The sequence below is a fragment of the Rhinopithecus bieti genome, unplaced genomic scaffold (assembly GCF_001698545.2).
Source record: "Rhinopithecus bieti isolate Rb0 unplaced genomic scaffold, ASM169854v2 scaffold_2244, whole genome shotgun sequence".
In the NCBI taxonomy this organism is placed as follows: Eukaryota; Metazoa; Chordata; class Mammalia; order Primates; family Cercopithecidae; genus Rhinopithecus; species Rhinopithecus bieti.
The window spans coordinates 25,369-52,404 of NW_016803661.1; the positions used below are offsets into that span (position 1 = coordinate 25,369).

Sequence of the window (27,036 nt, forward strand, 5' to 3'; positions counted from 1 at the left end):
GGCGGCGGCGGTGGCAGCAACTGCAACCCCAGCCTGGCGGCCGCGAGCAACGGCAGCGGCGGCGGCGGCGGCGGCATCAGCGCTGGCGGCGGCGTCGCCTCCAGCACCCCCATCAACGCGAACACCGGCAGCAGCAGCAGCAGCAGCAGCAGCAGCAGCAGCAGCAGCAGTAGTAGCAGCAGCAGCAGCAGCAGCAGCAGCTGCGGCCCCCTCCCCGGGAAACCCGTGTACTCAACCCCGTCCCCAGTGGAAAACACCCCCCAGAATAATGAGTGCAAAATGGTGGATCTGAGGGGGGCCAAAGTGGCTTCCTTCACGGTGGAGGGCTGCGAGCTGATCTGCCTGCCCCAGGCTTTCGACCTGTTCCTGAAGCACTTGGTGGGGGGCTTGCACACGGTCTACACCAAGCTGAAGCGGCTGGAGATCACGCCGGTGGTGTGCAATGTGGAACAGGTTCGCATTCTGAGGGGACTGGGCGCCATCCAGCCAGGAGTGAACCGCTGCAAACTCATCTCCAGGAAGGACTTCGAGACCCTCTATAATGACTGCACCAACGCAAGGTGAGTCGCGGGGGATAGCCCCCGCCACCCGGGCCCCTTCCCACCCGCCTGCTCGCCCTGCCCTCGCTCCCTTCCGGGCGCCGCTCGCTCTGCGCGCCCGCGAGCCGCGCGCCCCGGCGAGCGCGGCCCTCTCCTCTCTCTGCTCCGGGCTGGCCAGCCGCGCCCGACCCCTGAGAACCTGGCACCTCACCCTGGCCAGACCTCGATCTTCGGCCGGGTCCGCCCCTTGCCCAGTGGGTCCCGGGGATGGGCTGCTGTGGGACGCGGGAAAAGCTGAGCCTGGGGGCGGAGGGGACGAACCGGAGGAGGAAGGCGTCTTTCCCGGAGCCATAGACCCTGCCCCGGGCGCGCGGGCGCCTGGAGACCCCTCTAAGAGCTGCAGTCCGCGTTTGTGTGCTCCCTAGGACCTGGGTTCCACCGCCCGCTTCCCAGCACCGACAGGGCTGATCCGTGGCGCCGAGCGGCGTCCCAGGGGCGGGGGGAGGTCGTGACCTGCTCCGCCGGGCTCCGGGAGCGGGGAGACGCGCTCCGGGTGAGGGGCCCGCTGGGAAAGGCTAGGGAGCAGGCCAGCACCCGAAGAGGGCACTTTGAGGTCGGGAGGGAAATGACCCGCGAGGCTGAGAGACCGGGGCCATCCCGGGGGATGAGCTCCGGGGAGTTGAGCTCCGAAGCCCGGAGGGGAAGCCCGTCGAGGGGAGGGGTCTGTGTGTTCGCGCATGTGTGCGTGTGTCCGCGTGTGAATGAGTGCGTGTGCAAAGAAAATAAAGGGGTGCGGTGGCCCCGGGGCAGATGGGAGGGCAACCAGCAGGTTTTCTTCGGTAGGGGGAGGTGACCGAGTGCCCGAGACTCAATGGAAGCTGAACTGGAGAGATTAGGAAGGAAAGCCACGAAGCGCGCTCTCTCTGGATCTCTCTCTTCTGTCTCTTTCTCTCCAAAGTATGTTTTCTTTCTTTCTTTCTCTTTTCTTTTCTTAGAGGTTAGTAGCTTAAGCAGCGAGCAGGTGCACACTTTGCACTGGGATGCTCAGCGGGCCTGATACTCTGTTCCTTGGCTTCCCCAGCCCAGCAAAGCGCGCGCACGGAGGAGGCGGCGGGACCGGTCCCCAGCCAGACCAGTTTTATGCTAATGAACGCTCAGTGGGGGAGGATCTACCGAGAGGGGGCGGGAGTGGGGCAACTTGTCAGTTTCGGGTTAGAGATGATCATTCCACCCCCTTCACAGCTCCGCTTTGTCCCCACGGTTCGCTGCAAGGAATTGCAGAGGCAAAAGTTCAGAGTGGGATTCTGGGGGAAAGAGAATAGGGAAAGTTGAAGACCTGAAGCGGGCACGTGGGAACTGCGCGCAAAATTTGCGCGGAAACTTCGGTACCCTCCAAATAAGTTTGAAGATTGAGAGAAGGAGCGGAGTTGGTGTGTGCCCCCGCAGAGACAGGGAAACTTAGGTGGAAAGGAAGTGTAACAAGGAATTTGTGTTGAAAAAGCGCTAGCTCTTTTTTCCATGGAGAAAGACTTCTCGCTTAGTGCCCGAGAAGGCTGAGAAACGAAAAAGATCCGAATTCCAGTCCAGCAAAAGTCCTATCCTGACCTAGCCAGAAATTCTTTTCCGTGTTTAGGTACCCTTCGTTCCACAGGACATGGGTGTGTTTGGGCTTTGAACCTTCCACTATTTGGGGGTAAATGCTGTGTGTGTGTGTGTGTGTGTGTGTGTGTGTGTGTGTGTGTGTGTACGCGCGCGCGCCCAAATGTATGGACAGGTGGCAGTAAAGATGGGGGGTAGTGGGGGTTGCAGAAGCAAGATCACTAAATGTCATTTACTCAGATAATTGAAGTTGTTGGTCGTGCAGAATATAAAATATTTGCCCCAAATCTATATTAAAACTGTTTGAATCAGGTCAGAAAAATTGTTCTGGAGTTACGAAGAAAGCTAGGTGAAATTTGAAGCTAGTTCAGATATGATAGTTATAAAATTGTCTCCCTATCCAGTAAATTGGTGAATAGCTACTATTTTTTTTCTCCTTAGTAATCAAACATCTACTCTCCTCGGAATCCTCTTTATGTGTTTCTTACAACACACTAGATACTAGATAATTAAAGTCCATTTCACATACACATACGTAAACACACAAAATTGCTGGAGAAAACTTCCTTCAATGACTGCATTATAATAAATGTTATAATCAGTGTTAAACTTGATTTATTCCCTGAATTTTTGCCTAGATTTTAAGTCCTCACCATGTGGTTGGAGAATATTCTTAAAGTTATTAACTAAATTTTTTTTTCAAGTTTTTTTCCCCTCTGAGGTTAACAACAGATCTGGAGTTTAAACTTGCAGAGCCAAGATAAGTCAAATCCAGTGGAACTGTTTATCTCTTCACAAATATCTCATCACTACTGTAATTATGTTTCAATCACCTGGCCTTAATAATTTGCAATTACATGTGTTGCTTTAAAACCCTATTTCAAGTTATTTTTAAGTTAAAGGCAGTAAGTTTGTTTATTTAGTATTGAATTTGATCATATGTCAACTAAAAAAAAGCTTACTCTAACTTAAATACATGCAATATTGTAGTCATTAACTTGAGAAGGTGTTTAGTTGCAAATACCTACCTTGATTTTCCTAACTCTGCCACTGATTGAAGAAATTGAGAACTTGTAATGGAACTCCCTTTCACCAGATATACTATTTACCTTATATTATTATTTTTAATGATTATAATAAGCATTATTGTCTTATTTCTTAACTTCGAAAGCTTTGAAATGTTTTGCATCTTGCATTTATAAAATTTTGATTACTTTTTTCATTCAAGTCCAGTTTATATCTTTGCTATGAAGAACCTTATTTATTCACCTAGATGTATTGATTTATTTCACTTTGGTTTCTTTTTCCTCTAGCTACTTAACAGGCTAAGGGAGTAATTTATGTAGAGTATAAGAGAAGCTGAGCAAGAAGGGAAACTATATAAAAGTACTATATATACACCCATATACGTGTGTATATAATTTATATATGTACATGTTATAATTTATATAAAATGAGAAACATCAAATCTTAGCACTCTTAGCTTTTTACAGAATCTATATCTATCTCTTAATAGCATGGAATCATGATACCAGGGATTTTGAGGAACCAAAATGATGTTACGGAAAAGTAAGGTTCATAAACTTGCTCAAAGTTTCTCAGTAAGTTAGTAGCAAACCTTAGAGTGGATTTAATTTGCTTGGGGCTATTGCATTAGTATGCTGTCTATGAAAACTAGAATAAATGTTGAAGCCATCTGTCATTACCACAAGGAGATGAAAAAGAGACTATCACCTGCTAGACAGTAAAGCTAAAAAATAAAGGTCTCAAAACATGAAAGAAACATAAGGAAATATATTTAAAAGTTGTCAAAGGGCAAAGTCTGTCCTTGATCAGCTTCCTCCAATTATTATTTTAAAACTAAACATTAGTTGCATGAACTTGGCTGTTGCAACAGAGGTCAGTTAATTAACTGCTTACCATTAAATAACAACAACAAAAAAAGAAAAGTAATTATGTACACGGTCAAATCTCTGTTTGTATGAGTCAGTTCCCTTTTTGTAGATTTGGGTTAGGATTCAATTTTCCATGAATCCAGGTTTTAAAAAAGTGACCCTGTTTTATTATGTTATCTAAAATATTCATTTCTTTCATTATTGTAAGAAGATAATTTTGTCTCAGGATCTTTCAAACAAGATTGTGATGTAGGTTCTAAGTAACTCTAGATTTGAGGAGTATTTAACTTAAGTAGATTCCAGTTATTCTTATATATTTTATGGGCGCATACATATATTCACAAACAAAATTCTTTTGTCTTAAAATACCATCCATGGACAAAATATTGGAAGAATTTTATGTTTCCGTAGTAATATATGAATGAAATTGTAGTGTAAGAAGTACAAAATATTTTCCAATTCTTGACTCTATTTTTTTTTAATTTTTTATTTTTTGGTTAGGAGTTTTAATAAAGATGGCAAACTGAACCAGTCTATATTTATTTAACATTCTCCCTGTTGCCTGCTTTTCAATGACACAGACTTAAGCATTGATATAGAAAGTTTAACACAAATATAGATTCTCTTCTAACAGATAATTACAATACTTGGCACAGAGAAATTAAAAGAATTGCTTCAAATGAAGAGAGACTCTGCTTTCGAAGTTTTTGTATTGCAGTAGATTAGTGCTTCCAATAATGCCTAATGTCTCATTTTATATCATTTCAAAAAGAATAGGGCATAATTAGAAGACTAAAGCTTAAATATGAAAGTTTGCTTGGTTCCAAAACTTATTTCTGTATGCTTTAAAAGTGTTAGCAAATTACACTTTAATAACTAGTATATGAATAAAATATAAGAATATTCTAACCTAGAATTTACCTTGTTCAATCAAATTATACTGCAGGGTATAAGTTGTTGAGTTATTTGGATAATCTCTTTCAAACCTGTTGTTTTTCTGGGAGTTAGTCTCTCGTAACATCGTAGTTATTTTTGTCAAAAGTGAACATGGTTATGATGATACTTTACTTTCTGAACTCCACGTTTAATGCTCTGATGTAAGAAATTTGATTTGCACATATAATATTTTATTGTGTGAAGCTTCAAACATTATAGAAAATAAACTATGCGACAGGATTTTTTCCTCTAGAAAAATTCTGGTATTCACATTTGACACATGATTTTAAAATCTTCATTTTTTAGTCCAAATCTGCTTTTTTTTTTTTTGGATTATTCTACTAAATTTCACTCAAATTTTATGTCAATTACTGGGACAAATATTAGCCACCCTCTTTTGCCTCACTACATCCCCAACTCCCTGAGATGTGACACCCTATATTGACTAAAGTCTTGGCAGGATTTGAGCATAAATCACTCTTGTCTTTGGCGATTTACTACGTGTGATTCAATAGCTTACGAAAACATAATATGCTTTATTGTTTCTCATTTAATGTTTTGTTTTTAGAATATAAGTAGCAGTTGTAAATTAGCTTAATGTGCAACCAAATAGTTGTTATTTTAAGAACAATTTGTGTTTTAACTATCAATTAGTATTATTTTATCTTTCCGAGTTATTTTACTAAATTGCTTCATACAATTGCTTTTGTCAGTCAAGCAACATAGTCATTTAGATTGCATTGTATTAGCAACATAGAAAACAACTATTGCAAAATATAATAGGAAATTAAACTCTCACAGGTTGTAAACTGTCTCCCTTTGAATCCTTGTCTGAAGAAATTAGTTTGAACTATGCCTTCTAAATAGGTACAGGTGAGTCATCTAGATTTCATTAAACATTTTATTTTAAGGGTTTTGTTACTTGGTTCTTTTAAAAGTTAAACTTTGTTTGAAATTATCTTTCAAGTATTTTCTTTTCAGCTCGTTCACCAAAACAACAACAACAACAAAAGTCACATCACATTATATATCTTTAGAATAACAGGAAATGTAAAATTGATATTATTGGCTTGGGTATTTAAAAATGTAATTAAGATAAAGTTTTATCATTTTATGTTTGAATTGTTATAAAAATAGGATGACCTTAGCATATGTCAGCATGTGCCATTTTCTTACTGAGGTAATGCATTGTGATTGGCCAATTTGAGAGATGTATATGTGCGTGTGTGTGTGTGTGTGTGTGTGTACACACGTGTCTAAATACTACATATTACATGTAGTATATTAATATATGTATATAGTATATGTAGTTTGAATATTCTAGCTAAGAATACAATTCTATTTTCAGGCTTTGGGACTGCATTAAGGAGACCCTTCTCTATTATGTTTGTTATGTTCAATAATTAAATTTTTAATGAAGAAAACTATGAATTAAAAGCCCACCTAATAGAGCTCAGATAAGTGTAATAGCAAAGGCTCTGATCTGCACAGATAATGTACATCTCAGGCATAGTAAGGCTATGTGCAAACATTTTGTTCAAATTTCTTGTTTCCGTCTTTTCAATTTGCAAAAAATATTTCCAGTAAAAGTAATTTTGCTATTGTGGCTGTCTCATAACTAACTTTCATTTGCTGATATTTGCTTTTTAGCAAATGTCACATACAGGAATGACTTCATTAGGATAGTATGTTACTTTACCAAATTATTGCTTTGGAAAACAAGAATACCAAGGATAAGATATTTATATTTGGTCCACTAATTAGTTATTATTAGATTAACTGATGGATTACTTTATTTGTTATACCAATTATTTTTAGGGCGGTTTCTGAGAATTTGTTAAGAGTGTGTCCAGTGTTGCTAGTTTTAGGCAGCCAATAATCTTTATATACAAATGTAGAAATGACAATGAAAAGAATTTTCAATCCACTATAAATTAGTTATTAGACAATCAATAAAAGGTCATTATTTTCAAATTAATGATATAATTAAAATTAGTTTAATGAATAGCAGATAAATGTCCAATTTAAAAATATATGTCACATCATGTATAATGACCCAAATCACCACTTGATCCAAAGTCAAGGACCTTGAACCAAATGCATTTAAAATGTATTGGTTTATTTGGACATAGATTTCCTTTATAAGAGAAAAGCATTCAAATTCACCCATTAAAAAAATCATCTTTCATTCTTTCTAAATTGAACACTAAATTTGCCAATGACTGCATTGTTTAAAAGGTGTGGTCCTTTTGCTTTCTGATCCAAATTGGCTTGGAATCGATCCAGGATTTCAAGCTGGGATTCTTCTGCACATTTAAATGTATGTGACTTGATTGGAAGTTGTCAAAGACAACTCATTAAACTGGAAATCTCACTATATCATTGTTTAATTGGTCTTTTTTTGTTGTTATAAGTATATTGAAGTGTCGTAAACTACAAGCACAGCAACACACTGAATAGCCAGTTACTTATTTAAAAAGTTTTAGAAAGTGGTGATTGATACTGAGAGAGACACAGAGAGAGAGAGAGAGAAAGAGAGAGAGGCAGAGAGAGACAGAGGAGAGAGAGAGTACTTAACTGAAGCATCTATAATAATGTATTATATAGGTTGAATACAGTACCTGGAATACATTACGTTTTTCTAGCAGGAAGTCAAAGTGAAATAAGCCAGGCACAGAAAGACAAATACTGCATGATATCACTTACATGTGGAATTTTAAAAAGTTGTACTCATAGATCCAGAGAGTAGAATGGTGGTTACCAGGGGCTGGAGAGCTGTTGGTCTAAGGTTACAAAATTTCAGTTAGATAGGGAGAAAAATTTGTGCAACGTGGTGATTATATTTTCTATGATTTGAAAAATATAAATAAATATACTTTGATTTGTCTGTAAGTAACTCTTTAAGAATCCTGCAGTGGATTTTGAAAATAGCGTATATCTTTGACAAAAAAAAAATATGGATATACTTTTAAAGCATGATTTTCATGAAGCAAATACTGCAATAAGCCACGTAGTATATTGGTTGATGTTGATTGGTAACATTGAATAATTGAGAAATGTTTTTGTTTCCTTAGCATATATGAATGGTATATGAGTGGTAAACATGAAGTATTAAGAAGTCACAGTGTTAAATGATCTTTGAATTTGTATGGTATCGAATGTTTCTAAATAATTAGATTGCCTTTCCAGTTACAACAGGAAAAAAATAACCTTATTTTCTTCAAGGGCAAACAAAATATATCTTAAGAAAGAGAGTGTGCTAGTTGAAAGGGAGATAATCTATGGAAACATATAGAAGCATTTGCAGTAAATATTTATTAATTCCATTTAAGGGATACTGGTCATTTCTTAAGTAAAGGCAATGAAAATAAATCTCTAGAATATGTTAACTAAGAAATACTGTATTACATTCACTTATTAGGCAGATGGAGTATTTTGTTAAAATCTGAAACTGTATCCTGATATTTTATTAATAGCAACAGTAAATGGGCTGTTTTATTCATAGTGTTATATTTTAAAAACATATTGTTTATGTATGAACAAAGTAAATCACTTAAGGTATACCAAATCTTTGAACCCATCATAGTTCTGCTAAAATATACTGATGCATTCAACAGTATTACTTTCCATTTTATGTTTCAAATTTAGGATTTTTATTTAACTTGATTCTTCAAAATGATATTATCTTCTTGAGTTAGACACTTACAGTTATTTAACTATTAACTTACAGTTAAATAGTGCCTTTTGATTTTAAAAGAGTAAGCTGGAACACTTTCATTTTATATTACCTGTCACACATTTTATATGAGGATGGATGTTCTTGTGTGTGCAACAAGTGTAAAATTTTTATCAGTAATTTAGAGAACCCTGTGGTAGATTTTTTTTATATGTGTTAGCATTAGCTCATTTGTACTCTATAATTGTGCTTTAAATACTTGTCATACATTTGGTAGAAAAGCCTTTACATATGTGTATATGTGTTGTGTAGGAATACATTCACACACACACATGCAAACATACATACATACCTGTAGGATATAAGGCCATAGGACAAATAACTTAGGAAAATACAGTTGGCTTTAATTTTACCTTTTGTAATTTATAAAACATGAAACAATATATGAAAAAACAGTTCCTATTTTACTGAATTACAACAGAAAAAATAGAATTAATGTTAGAGTTAAAAAAGTAGTTTATACTTAAATATTTTAAATATAATTATGCAAGGCTATATGGTTATTAGGGCAGTGATTAAAAACGTAGCTTAATTTTCCTAAACCTTTTTTATGATAATGTACTTTAAATTCTCTGTTTAAAAATGTATGTATAATAATTATTTTATTCGTATAAATTAGATATTAAACGATTGGGTATTAGAATCTGTACATTATTAAATGACACTAAATGTGCTTGATGCCCTTGGTCTATTTCTTTTATTGGTTTATTTCATTGCTTCTTGCACTTAGAGCAAGCATATCCTTTAGAATCAGTGAATAAATGATAGGAAAACAATTTCATAACATAAAGGAAAAGAGACTGTTCTAAAAGCTTTGCCATCAATGAGATGAGTTAGGAATGAGGTCAGTGGGTTAATCTGCAGGTCTACATAAGGAGATGTGTATTACCACTTCTTGCAGTGGACTATAATTGTCTTTGAAAACACCTACTAAAGATCCAGTTAAATTGAAATCAATTACTTTCTCAATAATTCCATGGCATATGTCAAGTCATTACGTCATCGGTAAGAGTGCAAGTATGCATACATTTTTTGCAATGTAGAAAGATGCTTATAAAACAGTGATGACTTAAAAGTTTCTGCTTCATCTAAAGCTTATGGAATTAAAAAAAACTTTGTACAAAATATAAAACCTTGCACATAGTATTCGGTAAAAGTTCACCTTTGTGTTTAGATATTTACATAAATACAAATATTTCACATTACTTTTGCATCTTCTGGTAGGAAAACTATAAGTAAGTAAAGTAGTTTCAAAATATTTTATGATTGTCATTTCTGACACCTTTATTTTTACCCTCCAAGAATGCTCTGATAAGTTTGTACTGTAATCAAAGATGAATATATGTCTGCAGTTCACTGATTTTTTTCTTACACTCTGTTGACAGTATGGTACATGCAGATTTGAACTTGTAACCAGGAACAGAGCTTCCATGCTTCAAATTGCCAAAAGACCCCCAGGGACAGAAAGTTGACCTGCTTTTATGAAACTATAGAATTACATTTATACAAGTTACCCCATGGGAAAGGAATGAACTGATCTCAATTCAAACCTTAATATTGGAGACTTCTGGGTCAAATTTGATTTTTCTTTCTGTTAACACCTGTTTGGCTACCATATTTAGTACCTTGATATTCTTAGGAAATTAAAAAAATATTATTCATCAGTGATACTTCACAGTTCAGCCAAAGTGCTATCAAAATTTTGCAGCTATTTAAGTTTTCTCATGCTATTAAAATGTTACTTTTTAAAGCAAAATTCTTCCCTTTATGTATACATTCTAGATTTAAGGAGTTTAAACAGAAATTTAATTAGATATAAAACAATTATTTTGTACTTTTAATCAATTTCTTTTACTAATGAGTCAGTCCAAGTAGGAGAAGAAACTTTTCAGGACATTTTCCTAGTTATAACGTTTCCAAATAAGGATTTTCTAAGAATATATTTAATTTTCTTACAGTCACATTTTAAATGGTTATGTATCTAATTTTACTTTTAGCTGGACCATCTGACAGGGTTTCCAGAATGCTGCTTTTGCTACTACTAATAATAAATGAAGGTGGTCACTGATAAACTGGATGCATAAAAGATATTTTTATTTTAGCTGGATTCACTTTACTTATGTGAAATGGGCCTAAGTTGGACAACTGAAGTTAATAATTTGTTCCAAATAAAGAAGAATTTAGGTGTGTAGTAGTTTGCTTCATTTCTGGACTATGCTATGTCATATAAATGCAAATGGATGACTAATACACATGGGTAAGGTCATAGCATCTCTACTTGTTTGACGGTATTAAATGACTACCATTAGATTATAGAATCAAGACCTACTTCTCCATATAGAATGACTTGTTCTCAATGTTATATACACAAAAAACATCTTATAGATGGTGAGGCAACACATGTATATGCTATTACAATTATGATGATTAAATAATTCCATCATTGGATTTTGAAATTGAGGTGAGAAAATTTCTTTTCAAATTAAAATTAAAATAATTCCAAAGACTTTTACTTTTTTCTCACTTGACATTGAATAAACCCTTTGGATAAGTGGTTATTGGTTATTTCCCAATGAGAACCAAACATAAAAGTCCCTAATAATAATTATACTAAATCAATTCTTGGAATAGAGGAAAAATATTAAAATTGCTGATGGAAGGTATACCACTTTCCTTACTATCATAAGTCATGATCATCTAGGAAAAACTCTTTGGAGTTTTAAACATGCATTGTTTATTCTTTTTCTGTTGGCTGCTAAGTGACAAGAAAACCCACAAACACTTATTTTCACTGTAAATTAACATTTTTTCTTCCTTGACCTTATACTTACCATTTCAATGAAGATGAAAAATCATATCAGTTCTTTGGCTGTTTCCTAGTATCACTTGATGCCATATTTATAAAATACCAATATTTAATTATATACCTAATTTCATTTAAAAGTTTACCCCAACTAGTTTCATGGTGATTTAACATGGCTATTGCACTCCACTCTCTCTGTGATGGAAGGAAGGAAAGTAGGTAGATCATAAGATCATTATGCTGGTCTTAGAAATAATCTATTTCAGAAAAGACAACCTAATCTGACTTTTGTAACGGTGATGATATGAAGTTTCTATGACCTTTTTTGTCTTTCAGAGGCACTTTCTAGCTCTCTTTCCATTAATGATTGATGTTACACACCACATGAACTGGAAATAAAGACACGTTAAAAACTCTTGCTATAAAATGCATGAAAGGAGAGGGGAAGTTTTATTTTGTAGGCAATCCTCTAAAAGTATTGTAATCCTTATTACTGCACAGAATTGTACATGATACTCAAAATAGGAAGCCTTTAGACACCAAACTAAATTTCATCTTCTTGAATACTCTTATCATCCAAATTATCATCATAACCCAACTTTATTTTTTTTGAAACTCTAGTGAAATTGTGCATGAAATAGAAACGTTTTACCATGAAATTTACCTATAAACATCTAGCCAAAACAGACCAAAATCTGGATTTTGAGCTATTGATATTTAGAACAGACCTCTTAAATTCAAATTTGTGAAATATAATACAATTGTATTTAATTACAGTATTTTATTCCAAGCTTAGGAAATAAAATTAAAATGGCATATTTGATCTGGAGTAAACTTTTTGCTCTTTTTTTTTTTTTTTTTTTTTTTGGAGAGTGGGTTAATATAGTGGCCCATGACAGTAATGTCTTGTTTGTGTTTTTCACAAAATGTTGTTTGTGATTTCAGGTACCTTGGAAATCTTGATCAGTTTTCACATCTGTTCCGTCAAAGTGGGTTGCTTAAGATAACCGGTCTACTCTAAAGCAACCATGTCCAAGAGGGAATGGCCGATATAAATTCAAAAGGAATGACAGATGCTAGATTAGATGAAAGACAAAACGCATGAAAAGAGCTTGTTAGAATCAAAAATTGTTCAAGCACCTTTATGCAAATTAAATGAATAATTCAAAAATATTTGCTGCAGTAATTTCTACTTTTTCATTGATTGAAAAGAAAAGAATAGTGCATTTAATCTCACAATTGAACTTTTCTTTTGTATATAAATAGCAAGCAGAATCTCTTTCTTAAAAATCAGATTAGCCCACCGGGTTTCTTAGAGCTCCGCTAAGTATATTATCAATGTTTTTCTTTATGAAAATGGTACTTTTAAGAGGACTTGTTTATCTAATTTTTTAATAATAAACAGTGCCATGTGAATGAAGATTATTTTAGATGAATATAAATCCATTTCTTGAGAAAGCCTTTCCAAAGTAACCTTATCCTGTTGTCCTTGAAATTGGTTAATGTACATTAATAAAAGATCACTCAAGATGAGTTCACACCAAAAGCACAGGCTTCTCATTGACTGGTTAAATAACAATGCATTAAAGTAAAGCAGAGTGGTGTGCCCTAAAAGAAAGTAGGCAGAAAGATCTCTTCAAAATTTAAGATGCTCTTTGATACATTACCAGTTTTTCTATTGAACTGTTCAAATACTAATCAGAATTTAGAAGAGCCTGATAAAATGTAGTGATTGAGAGAGGTTTCTGAGTCTTGGTTTAGCAATGTCTAATGTGGTCACGTAGAGAAATTGATTTTCTTCAGAAATTAATTAATTTTTCATATCGCCCTAAGCTGCAGTTAAAAAGAGTGCATACTTGTCTGTTTTTTCCAGAAATATTGCCTAATCATATTAATACCATTGCCCCAAGGATGAAAAGATAATTGTACAAATGCATTTGGAAATATGTATCACTGAGTATTTATGATTAAATTATGCAAATGACCCGGCTTTCATCCTTTCCAGACCCAGATTGTCTAATTAGGATTGATATGCTGAATAGATGTTCCAGAATTTGAATACAAGCATGTCCAAGGAGCAGAAAATTGGAAATGACAAGGCTGAAATCCAAAGAAAAGTGTCTTTCGTTTCTATACTTTGTTAACGTGCTGTTAGCAGTTGAGGGTTTTTTCCCTCCCTTCGGCTATTTTGTGACTCATCTGTCCTTATTACAAACAAGTATGCAAAACGAATTGAACTTTAGCCAATAGCATTTTATTTGTATTTGGTGCTTATTTAAAAATAATCTCTTGGTCATTCAAAGAGAACATCACTATTCCTTTGCTCCAAACAATGTAAACTTAGTCTTAATTAGGTGGCTTTTTAAAAAAACTTCCTCTGAATTAGGATCATAGCTTTATTTCAAAGCTAGCTCTTTAAACTTAATGGTATGCCAGGACAGTATTTTCTAAGGATATGCTTCTTGAATCTATAGTTCATTTGTTCATTCATTCACTTAAATGCTTGTCTTCTTGTAGTTGGAGAACACTGTTTAAGCAACAGTTCTGATTAGGAAAAAAAAAAAAAAAAAAAAAAAACAGCCTTTAAATGTAACAATGTTTGAATTTGAGGTCCTCAGCAGGCTTTCTCCCTCATTGATTACACTCATTCATCTCAGATGGAGTGGTGGTCACGAAGAGCAAGGAAGGGACTGAACTGTCAGGACTCCAGCCTTTGTTAAGCAGCGGGTAGTCACTGCCTCTGAACTCGGCTGGCTCCTGCTTCCCATCTGCAGGATGATGGATTGCTATGTTTAATACATTTCAGCTTTTGTCTGTCATAGTGTGGACAGACAGTACTATCAGTGATTTCAACAGTGATTAGAAAACCGTTTCAAACCACTCCTATTGGCCAGACAGCTTCCAGGAATGTTTGATGAAACATACTCATTGGTACTCTCGCCATGTAAATGTGTAGTTTAACTAGGCGGAGATTGTACACTCACTGTTTAAATGGCTGCAGTAGCCCACTGAGAATGACTAGACTACATATCAATTTTTAAACAAAATGCACAAGACAATTTTAAGAATCTTTGGGGTCTCAAACTAAAAATTCATCGCAAGTAGTCCTAAGTTTCAGATGAATTTGTATTTTTTATATAGTAACAACATGTGCTTGATGGCAGGACTGTATTCCATAGACTATGATTTCAGTTGTTGCTATACTCATCAGTATTGAGCTATCTAGCGATACTGGGGTGGGGGTTAGAATGTGAGGACTACGTGAAAGCAGTAAGACATGACTTGGCATGTGCTATGCTGGGATTTGCTGAGCTCTGGGGGCTTTGTGGTTCACAAGTCCAAAGGGTGAATGATTTCAACAACAAGAAGGCCACTATATACCAGCTCAGTATTCTCCCTGGAGTGTCTTATTCTATTTATAAAATTGCTGCTAAGAAAATACAATTAACTAAAGGAAAAGAAACTATTCTTTTAAGCCGTTAAGAATATAGGCAAAGTTTTATTTCAAGAATGGGACATAATAAATAAATCAAAATGGCCAATAACATCATTATTTACTAGTTGTAATGTAATATACTAATTGTAATGTAAATTATAATGTAAACTATAAAATGTATTTAAACATGAAGTTTTAACTGTAGCAGTAAATAGGTAATTATTAAAATAATAATCCAACCAAAGTTTTGAAACAAAAACCTAAATCAGGAGAAGTTACTTGCCGTTGATTAATTTCTATTAAGAAGAAGGTTAAAGAAAAAGTTTATGTGGTCAACAGCAAATGTCTGATGAGAATAATAACTTCAGATCTTAGATTATATTTCCTCTTACTGATGTTCTGACACAAAAATGTTCACCTGTAATCCTTTCAGTAAAGATTTCTGGTCTTGAATATGTGATTGTAAGCCTACTCATGGATGTACATATCACAGCACAAATGTGCACATACATACGTTGCATTTCTTTTGAACCAGTACAATAGCTAAAGCTTTTGTCATTTGACATTGCTTATTTGGTAATAAGGATAGGTTGTATTGTACCTCCTGAAAGAGTTATAAAAATATTCACATATTTTACAAATTGTCTTGTTCATTGTTGCATTTTAAAGTTATTGAAATAGTGCTCAGCTTAAAAGTTGCACATTCATTCAGTATATTCCAAAGCATTCATTTGTCAGAGTAACTGAAAGACAGTGGCCATATGTACTTCTGTATAGAAATTATGTAACTGGGCTTAAGTAAAACTGAATTTTTAAATCCAAACTTTTCACAATTTATATAGCACATATATAGTGAATTAATGTATTATTCCTCAACATTTTTGTACTGAATAATCATGTGTGTTTTTTAAACTGTTAATAATAGAATATTAAGTAGTCTCTTTTTGACTTTATTGTTGTGCATCGGGGGTGAGCAGGGAAGTGGCAAAGTGTTCTTTCTTTTAGAGACAGATACGCTATAGAAGGAAGCTATTAGCAGGTCACATCTCTCAAAATAACTGTGTTGGGAGGGAGGAATCTTCTATCAAGTCAAAGGGAAATGTGCAGCTTAGACTACTAGAGTTAAGGTTCCTGGCCTTTCACTCCTAGTGGAAGATTGCATGGAAGGGCCCGAAGGTGTTGAGTAGTACTCTGTTTTAAAGTAGAGTTATCTCATGAAATGAACATAAATTACTCTGTTACATTCCTTCTCTAACTATTTGTTAACAAATTTTAAGGAGATAGCTAGTAATCAGTAGGGACTTAGGGTATCCTGGCTGGGAGATAGACTTTAACAAGAAGAAGGAACATTTGTACCAAATGTACTGATGTATACCTATGAGAGTTATAGATCCTTCCCCAACATATTATAGGCAATATAAGTGCTTGGCAAATTCAAATGTATATTTTGTCTACAGATGGACCTGTTTGGGCTGTTCAACTGGATCTTGTGCAACATTAGGAGTGTAAGCGTATGTATACATTTGTGTGTACACGTCTGGATGTACACTGTAGGTTGCCAACTCTTGTTATACACATTGTTAGTCTTATGTTTAGTTAGGCACCATAATTACAAAGTAATACAAGTCATTTGTCTTACTGTAGTTAAATAAAGAAAAAATATCTGCTGGAAACTAAATGAATGAGTTTCTCATGAAGCTAAATGAATGAGTTTGATATCTGGAAATGTTTCAGAGTAGAAGAATATTAGAATCTTCTCTGATCTGCTTTCTCCCTCTCTAGTACAGTGGCTTCCGCATGTGTGCACAGCAGCTCTGGTCTTAGCGTCTAGCTATTAGTATTTGGTAGATCCATAGATGGGGGAGAAATAAGAAGTCAGGCCAGCAGGTTCAACTTCTTATTTCTCAGTAGCTTCCTATAATGATTCCACCTCTAATGAGGTGAGTTACTACTGCATGAAAAAGGAGAAAAAAGGATTTTGGCCATCTTAGCTAATAAATCACATTGACTGCCTGGCTGATCAGATCAATTGTGCATAAATCAGTGCTTTAAAGAGTCTTTTTTTTTTGAGAGGAGTCTCGCTCTGTCGCCCAAGCTGGAGTGCAGTGGCGCAATCTTGGCTCACGGCAAGCTCCGCCTCCTGGGTCCACGCCATTCTCCTGCCTCAGCCTCCTGTGTAGCTGGGACTACAGGCGCCCGCCACCGCACTCGGCTAATTTTTTGTATTTTTAGTAGAGACGGGGTTTCACCGTGTTAGCCAGGACGGTCTCGATCTCCTGACCTCCTGATCCGCCCGTCTCGGCCTCCCAAAGTGCTGGGATTACAGGCGTGAGCCACGGCGCCCGGCCTAAAGAGTCTTAAAATAAGATTCTACCAAGACCAGTCGATCCACAGGCTTGTGTAACGGCAGGTCTCTTGCCCATAGCAAACTATACAAGAGTTCACAGTATTGAGATTGTTATATGTTGTCAAGTGTTGAAATGAATGTTTCGGATCTCACGGTGTGTAAAATAGTTGTGACTGTCAACTGAAATATTTTCATCTCCTCCAGTTCACACTTGCTACTTAAGGTAGCAAGAAAATTTAATTATCAATACATATACAAAACTTAGTTTTAAAGCATTAGCAACAAGTATAATTTTAGGAAATGTTTCCCACAGAAATATCATTATGTTATTTCAAAAGAAATTGTCATTAATATCCAAGGGAAGTATTTTATTATCACAATACCTCTAGATTTTAGATTAACTAATGTATAGACACCGTAGAGTCATAAGAAGAGTCAGGAAACTCGATTTTAGGTTCCAAGTATGTGAATTGCCTGGGTGAGAGATGTTGGATTAGTGAAACTGAAACTCCAGATTCTCAAATATAAAGTGGGCATAATACTGATAAGTTTTCTCCTTATTTCAAAAGGTTATGAAGGTAGAAATGAGATTAGTTATCTGAAAGTACTGCAGAAATTTTAAGGTGTGTTTCAAGAGTTGTCATCTGGACCAGGTGAGGTACCTCACACCTGTAATCCCAGCATTTTGGGATTACAGACCATCCTTGGCAACATAGTGAGACCCCCCAACATCTGTACAAAAAAAATTTTTTTTTTAATTAGCCAGGCTACTTGGGAGGCTGAGAGGAGGATTGCTTGAGCCTGGGAGGTTGAGGCTCTGCAGTGAGCTGTGATAATGCCACCGCACTCCAGTATGGGTGACAGAGTGAGACTGTTTAAAAAAAAAAAAAGTTGTTATCTGTTTAGAATTCTCAACTGAATTTTTAAAACTCTCTTACCAGAAGAGCTTACAAAGCATGAAGAAAATCTATTTTGTTCTTGCTATCACAATTTGCTTTTCTTTCTAAGGAAATACCAATTAAACTGTAATAATTTAAAAGAAGTTGTGAACTCTGAAAAATTACAAAGTCCTTATATACATATAACATTTATTAAAATTTTACTAATTTTAACTTTCAAAGAAAATTTGAATGATAGATTAACATGGTTAAATTTTTGAGAAGCAAGATAAGGCAAACAGTCATAGCAAATGTAAAATAAATACCATTTTGGGGGGGATAATGACTTCAATACCTATAGTAACTGTCATGCAATTCTCTGTGAAAACAGGAGATTCTATAGAAGATTATAGTGGGTATTGTCGAATCTTTGATTTCTTTTTAAGTAGGCTAGAGCATTATAGGATGGCTAAGTCTCTATAATTTTCTTAAACTAAATACAAAATTTATAATTATTCTGTACCAAGTGTCTCCAAACACAGTGATTTTGAGACATGTGATCAAGCATCTCCAGATCCCCTACATGATTATTTTCTGTAGTCTCCCATTTTGAAAATAAATTTGAGATAGGCATTCAACCATATAACAAAAACTTGGTGCCTGTCCAATATTTTGTGAACTCATCAGTATAATATAGTATTACCTATATCAGAATACTATTGTTCTTCCTTTGTCAGTTATTTATTGCAGTGTCTTATGTTAATATACATTGTTTCTCCCTTATTATATTGTGAAATGTAATAGGTTGTTAAAATCAGATCTAATTGATTTTCTCCAGGGCATTTGACTACAGAAGCATCTCATGTCTAAAATTCACCACAGGAAGAGAAATTCAGGTGGATTTCTTTTGTTGCATTTTCACTTATGTACTAAAAAATGTGAACTATTTTTTGATCACTGTTAAAATTTTAAAATGCAGTTATATACTTGCTGATAGAAGATGATATCGCGATTTTTCAAAGTCATAAATAGACTTTATAACTTGAATGAATTCAGTTTCTCGTAACTAAGAGTTACTTCCTTGGGATTATTGTGGTGTATAGTTTTGTATCTATTTGTGCTAAAACCCTCAGATACTTTCTAGCACATAGTAGGCAATCATTATAAATGCAATAGACTCTTAAGAATTTTGTTTGCATATTATTGAATTACTTGCAAATGTTCTTATGAAATTCATAATTTGGGGCATTTTGATTATGACCAAGAAATTAAAACAGGAATGCAAATACATATATTTTAGATTTTATATAGAAATAAAACAAACAAATGAAAATATACATAGCACTAGTTCTTAGGTGTATTATAAGATACCTAATTCCTGGATGCTTCCCATATGCTTATGGTAGTTTAAGCATAAACATATAGACTTCATATATGTATATACTCATATGATTTTATAGTGTTGAGGTTTTATCTTTACCTTTATTATTATTAATTAAGGTTTGTCTATCAGATTAGTTATGAAATGTCACCAAATGCATAATTTTTGAAGTATCTAAACATTTAAATTGAGTGGTCAGACCAAAACTAAGAGTATATGTTTTGCAGTTTGATAACTAGATGCTACTATTTTTAGTATTTGATAGGCATCGTATTAAGTGTTTAGGTATATGGTCACCTTCTCTCCCAGTAACAGCTATCAGAAATAGGTTCTAACTATTACTTTTAAAGATGAGGGCACTAAAGATCAGAGCAGTTAGTTTACTTGCTTAAGGTTTCACTGCTAGTATCTGACAAGTAGAGGTAATAGAACCCAATAAATCTCATTCTGAAACTTTTATTTCCTATTATATTGTCTTATTCAAATAGTACTTAACCAAAGGCTATTATCTATCTATCTATCTATCTATCTATCTATCTATCTATCTATCTATCTATCATCTACCTACCTACCTACCTATGGAAGAGTCTGGCCCTGTCACTCAGGCTGAGTGCAGTGGCGCGATCTCGGCTCACTGCCACATCCACCTCCTGGCTTCAAGTGATTCTCGGGCCTCAGCCTCCTGAGTAGCTGGGATTACAGGTGCGCGTCACCACCACGGGCTTATTTTTCTAATTTTAGTAGAGACGGGATTTCACCATGTTGGCCAGGCTGCTCTCCTGACTCCTGACCTCAAGTGATCCACCCGCCTTAGCTTCCCAAAATGCTGGGATTACAGGCGTGAAGCACCACACCCGGCCGATTTGAAAAATCGACTTTGATTTATTTACTTTTCGTTAGTCTAAATCTTTGAGGGTACAGCATCACATGGATTCTGTGTCCAATGGCCTTAGCAGGAAGATTGCTTTGGAATTTAGCATGAACCATGCCACTGTTTCCGTGCGCCTGAGTGAACCTTCCTCAGATGACTCCGGTTTTGTTTGGTTTGCTGCCAGGAGTCACTGTGCTGTTCTTTGCTTTGTATACATAAGCACATCTCTTGCCCAAATACAATTCAGTTTCTTCTTGGGCATAAACACCTGCAATTTTGAGAAGAATGAGCTCCCTTTGGATCTGGAGACCCACTCCGCTTATAGCCAGCAAAAACATGGCCTTCGACCACGGCCTTCCAGACATATTTTCTTTTAGAAGTCGTGTTCCCAGTAGGCCCCGTAGGCTCCAAGATGGCGGGAAAAGACTGAAAAATGTTAACGAGTTCGTTATCATCATAGGGACGCTTATCACACAACAAACAGTATAGATAAGGTCATAATTTGCTTATAGATAAAATTTAAAATTGTAGTGTTAATTTATTAATCTAATTTATATCTTTAGATCAGTGGTCCTCAGTAGGGAGAAGGTAATACATCAGGATACTGGATTGTTGAATTCCAGTCCTTTCTTGACAAATTCGAGTTCACCCTCCATACTTATTTCACAATTCCATCTCGATAATACTGTCAGAGTAAGCTATTTTGATTATGGTTTGCATATAATTCCCTATTCATTTAAATAGGTTGTTTTCAATAGCTTAAAAACCATTTAACCAGACATATAATTGGGGTTTAAACATTATTTTATGGTAAATAAAGACTACTGTAGGCAGTTTGTAATAAAGTTTCTTTCCAGTTTTTAGACTGATATGTAACTACAGCAAGTTTGGGAGTAGGGACTTTTTCTTTACATGCTGTCATCTAGAATCAACTTCATCATCCCATGTCAATGACCCACTTGTATAAGTTCTTCCGTCCAGTTAGTTTGCCATTTTTTGATGTCTTTAGATTATTATTATTTATTTTCACAGCCAATAAGTATTATAGTTTGGGACTTGGCATCCTCATATTGCATATGAATAACTTGTTTATCATATTGACACACTTTCATGATGTGCAAATTCCTTGGTGGGGTAATTCTTAACCTTGCCCATCTGTGTTTATTCACTTTATTTATAGTAACATTTTTAGAAAATTGACATATAACAATTGCACATATTTATGGGGTACATAATTATGTTTTGATACATGTGATCAGGGCAATTACCATATCCATCATCTCAAACATTTATTTCTTGATGTTGGGAACATTAAATAATCTTCCTTCTAGCTATTTGAAACTATATCACATATTATTAACTATACGTACCCTATAGTGCTATGGAACACTAGAACTGACTCCTCTTATTTAACTGTAATTTTGTGTCCTTTGACAAATCTCTTCCTCTTCCCTCCTTTCTCCTGCCCTTCCTAGCCTTTAGTATCCACTGTTCTACTTTTTACTTCTGTGACATCAACTTTTTGAAGCTTCCACATGAGTGAGAACATGTAGTGTTTACCTTTCTCTTTCTGTCTTACTACATTTAGCATAATATACTCCAGTTCTATCCATGTTGCCTTGAATGAGAGGATTTCATTCTTTTTTATGGTTGAATATTGTTCCACGTTTTCTTTAATCAAGTGTGGGTAGTAATAGTTTTTCACCAGGTTAGTTATTATGTGGGGAAAGTGATGGAAGTCTTGTTAAGATAAGGCATTAACGGTGGTATAGCTAAATTTTGTGAGTATTTCTGTTAATGTTTAGTGTCTCATCAATGTCATGTCAAAGTCTTGAATCACAAAAGATCATGTATAAATGATATATTACATCAATTAAAAACAAAAAAGTATTATTACTCATTTAGGAGAGGAGGTATAGTATTTATATATAATATTTAGCAATGACTCCCCTCTTTTTAATGGTGGTTTGTTGAATTACATCAACTGTATGTTGAAAAAGTGGGCTGCATCCTGATGTTTCTAATTTTTTTTGCTTCTACTCATGATTGAACCTATTGGTGGATGACTAAATGCATGGATTCATTGCCAACTCCTGCCTTGCTTGCCTCTCCAGGATTACCTGTACTATTTATGCATAACCTTATGTCATTTCAAACTAACAGTATTTTGTGAAACTAACTAAATTCATGGAAACCTCAGTAGTTGAGCCTTAAAACCGTAATTTTAAGCATACCAGAATCACTCAGTTCTAAATTCTTTTAATGGATGCTCTTGGAAGTCTCAAATCTTTACTTTTTCTTTTGTAACTTTTAGTGCTAAGATTCAGGCGAGGGGCCCTTCTGTGGGAAAATAAGGATATGCTGAAGGAAGTAGTGCCATTTTCATTTCCTCTAGGGACTTCTGTCTTAATGGGCTGGCTTTGTCCTTTTTCTCCTATGCAGTTTGATTCTTTGCATTTATGACTTCCCTAGGGCAATAATTTGCAATGCTTTGCAAATAGTATGCTCATTTAAATATTGATAAGGAATAAATGTTCCTAGTTTAAGCAATGGGCAAAGCTACTTGTAACCGGCACCATAAACATATCCTCCTAAATGACCCTGATACAATGCATGGTTTGCGTGCTTTCCTTTGGTTCAATGTACATCAAAGAGTGTTGCACGTGGAGCTCGGTATATAATATATTTGAAGTGAACTTTCAGCCTCCCTTGCATGTGTTTAATAAACAAGAAAAGCTTCTTGAAGAATTGTAAACTTCAGTCTAGTATGGAAAATTTGGAACATAGAGTACTATCATTTTTCAAAATCCAAAAGAATCCTAGAAGCATCAGTACTATGCTTTAAATAACATTCATTATTGGGCACAGTGGCTCACACCCGTAATCCCAGCATTTTGGGAGGTTGAGGTGGGCAGATTGTTTGAGCCCTGGAGTTCAAGACCAGTCTAAACAACATAGTGAAGCCCTGTCTCTATAAAATACAAAAAAAAAAAAAAAAAAAAAAAAAAAAAAAAAAAAAAAAAAAAAAAAAAATTAGCCAGGCACCTGTGGTCCCAGCTACTAGAGAGGCTGAGGGGAGAGGATTTGTTGATCCCAGAGGTTGAGGTTGTGGTGAGCCACGATTGTGCCACTGCACTCCAACCTGGGTGACAGGGTAAGACCCTGTCTCAAATGAATAAATAAATAAATAAGTAACATGCAGTACATTTAAAAATAACTTAAAGAGTGTAATTCGATTGTTTGTGACTCAAAGGATAAATGCTTGAGTGGCTGGACACCCCATTCTCCGTGAAATCTTGTGATTTCATGGCATCCACATATTTTAGGTTTCAGAAAATATATAGCTGCCAGCAACATGAAGGTTACCCTATTTAGGTTTCTTCTAAAACATACAATAAAATATGGGATACCCCATTCTCCAAAAAATATGCTTTTTTCACATTGCATGCCTGTATCAAAACATCTCATGTATATACCTACTATATACCCATAAAATTAAAATTAAAAAAATAATTAAAATAACATTCAGGTAATGCAAAAAAGAAGCCATACACATTTTTCATAGTGCAGTGGTTTCAATATTTAAATGATAGAAGTGTGTCTCTTCCATAAATGATAAAATGTTATTGAAAATGAAGATTCTCTTTAAACAAATCATGCTTCATCTGAGCATTTACCTTGTTAGCCAGTGCTCTAACAAGACACCCAATTGACGAGTCAGAAGAATACATATCTTTTGATTGTGAAATCATTTTCAGCCTATCATTAACCTCACTGAGTAAATTGTAAGGGGAAATATTTTAGTATTTTAAAATTTAACTGTGAGTAATAGGTGAGTATTTAAATATATTCTTCTTCTTCTTTTTTTTTTTTTCCTTCTAACCTCCACTAGCAATTCCCCATAATCCTTTACCATCATATTTCCAACTCTCCTTGGAATTCATGCCATTCTTGCCTCTACTTGTCACATTACTCTGCTATCAGAGTCCTTTATAAAGATTTTTTTAACTTTTTTTTTTTGTTTTCAGACTGGGTCATGCTCTGTCACCCAGGCTGAAGTGCAGTGGTCTGATCACAGCTCATTGCAGCCTCAACTTCTGGGGCTCAGATGATCCTCCCACCTCAGTCTCCTGAGTAGCTGGGACTACAGATGCACACCACCATGCCTCACTAATTTTTTTTTTTTTTTAATAGAAATGATGTTTTTACTATTTTGTCCAGGTTGGTCTTGAACTTCTGGGCTCAGGCAATCCACCCACCTTGGCCTCCCAGTGCTGGGATTACAGGTGTGAGCCACCATGCCCAACCTTAAAATTCACGCTATGAAGTGTTTTCTCCAATTCTGCTATCAATATTATTTTTTGTTCACTTACCTTGTGCCAAGCACTAATTGGAGTGCATTTCTTATCTCACTTAATCCTTATAGCAGTCTTATCTCCATTTTATAGAGGAAGATATTGAATTACAGAGAAGTTAAATAAGTTGCCCAAGGAAACAGGTACTAAATGAGTTATCTCAGGCTTTCTGATTCCAAATTCTACACTCTTTATTACACTACACTTGTAGCCTAAAATGAGTTGTGTAACCCATTTGAACTTCAGTTTTCTCATTTATCAGTCAGGGAGCCTAATGCCTAACCAGCAAGATGAAAATTTGGGGAAAGGAGGTTGAACTATGAAAATTATGAATTATGAGATGTTTGTAAACTATGTAGAAGTTAGTAGGAATTCAATAAATGTTTTTGTCATTTTCATTTTTCCAGTTTTCCAGGTCATACTTAGGAACTAAGGGTCAACAATTAGTACTTACAATAGAAAAGTCATAATGATCAACTTACTGGCAGCAGCTCTTCAGTAACCTTAGAAAGTACAGATTTTTTTTTCCCCCATTTCTAGGCAGTTCGGTCCTCCTTGGTAGTAACATTTGTTTATCTCCAGTGTCACACACAGCTGTGCTTGTTTAAGTGAGACAACCACCATCAAGAAAAGACTCAAGGCTGGCAGCTGTAACTAAATTTAATTTTCACCTACATTTCACAGTTTATTTATGGTGAGAAGTGCTTCTATTCAAGCATCCTTTCAGTGAACCAAGAAAAATGGGCACATCCAGGCTCTGTAAAAGAACTGAAACTTTGGGATTTTGTTAGAGGTAAAATTAAATAAGGAATTTATTCCTTATTAGAAAATAGGTAGTATCTATTAATCAACTTCTTGCCACCTCCTCCCTACCTGCTCCCCTTCCCTGTGTGCAATTATTATGTTAACTAAAATAACAATAAAAGCAAAACAAAAAAAAAAAGAAAAAAGACATCATTATTTTAAAGTTCTCTTTTGAGTTGCCTCACAGCACATATACATATTAAATTTTTATATTAATGCTGTTAGAAACCCTGGGAAGAAAATATTGCAGCAGATGAAAGGCAGGTTTAGAAGACAGCAAATAAAGTGGTTTAATATTTACAAACTTTTTAGAGTTGAAATCTTGTGATTTCATGGCATCCGCATATTTTAGGTTTCAGAAAATATATAGCTGCCAGGAAAATGAATATCCTCTTCATGAAGGTTACCCCATTTAGGCTTCTTCTAAAACATCCAGTAAAATACCTCCTTGGGCTGGTGAAACAACTGTGTCATCATAATCTAGATAGAGGCTAAGAAGTTTTTTGTGTTTCCCATCTCAACTTTGCACATGTTCTTTAATGTTTGTAAGGCAGAAAGAAAAGTGATAAACTCTTCATCCAAGCCTATAAATCACATCCATCTTGGAAATCTAAGCTTAAAGACATGCATATAAAAAAACTGAAATCAAATTTATCTGCTCAGATATTGATGTGGTGATTAGAAGTTCTTTTACATACTTTACTGCCTTGCTCTATTTTATTTTATCACTTCTCTTATTCATTTTGCAATTTTTATTATTCTTTATCCTAACTTTGTAGCAATGGCAAAGGATACATCTACATTAATGAATTTAAAGCTTCTGAAATGAGAGCAAAATAAGCAGGCATAAATATGCAAAGGCCTAGAATGAGAATGTGAAAAAATAAAGTTATTTTTCATGGATTGTAAGTTGGGCTGGCTGGAGATGAGGATATATCTGTTGATCAGGGTTGTGAGATTGCTCTTGAAATATAGGCACCGGCCAGCTCAGGAAGGGCCCTCTGTGAGGAATTTGAACTTTATATTGTAGATAACAATAAATCACTGGGAGATTTTTTTTTCCATTGCAAGATTTTTAATTAGGGGAATAATATGATTGAATTTGTGTTTTGGATAGATAATACAAATTGAAGGCATTTTAAACCAGAGATTTTAATCATAATCCAGTTTTAAATAACTAAGGCTTTAGACCCAGCACGGTGGCTCATGCCTGTAATCCCAGCACATTGGGAGGCTTAGGTGGGCGGATCACTTGAGGCCAGGAGTTTGAGACCAGCCTGGCCAACACAGTGAAGCCCCATCTCTACTAAAAATAGAAAAAATTAGTTGGGTGTGGTGGTGCGCACCTGTAATTCTAGCTACTCAGGCAGCCAAGGCATGAGAATTGCTTGAACCCAGGAGGTGGAGGTTGAGTGAGCCAAGATGGTGCTATTGCACTCCAGTCCGGGTGATAGAG

General features: G+C 35.6%; 1 protein-coding gene across 1 annotated transcript in view; it reads left to right on the forward strand.

The window, feature by feature from the left end:
* Nucleotides 1–27,036, forward strand: part of DACH1 (dachshund family transcription factor 1) — a 458,628-nt gene that overhangs the window by 1,229 nt on the left and 430,363 nt on the right. Inside the window, exon 2 of the mRNA XM_017895769.1 lies at nt 1–560. This exon is cut by the window's left edge and continues 7 nt beyond it. Within this exon, the coding sequence (XP_017751258.1) occupies nt 1–560 (560 nt within the window). The remainder of the gene's footprint in view (nt 561–27,036) is intronic.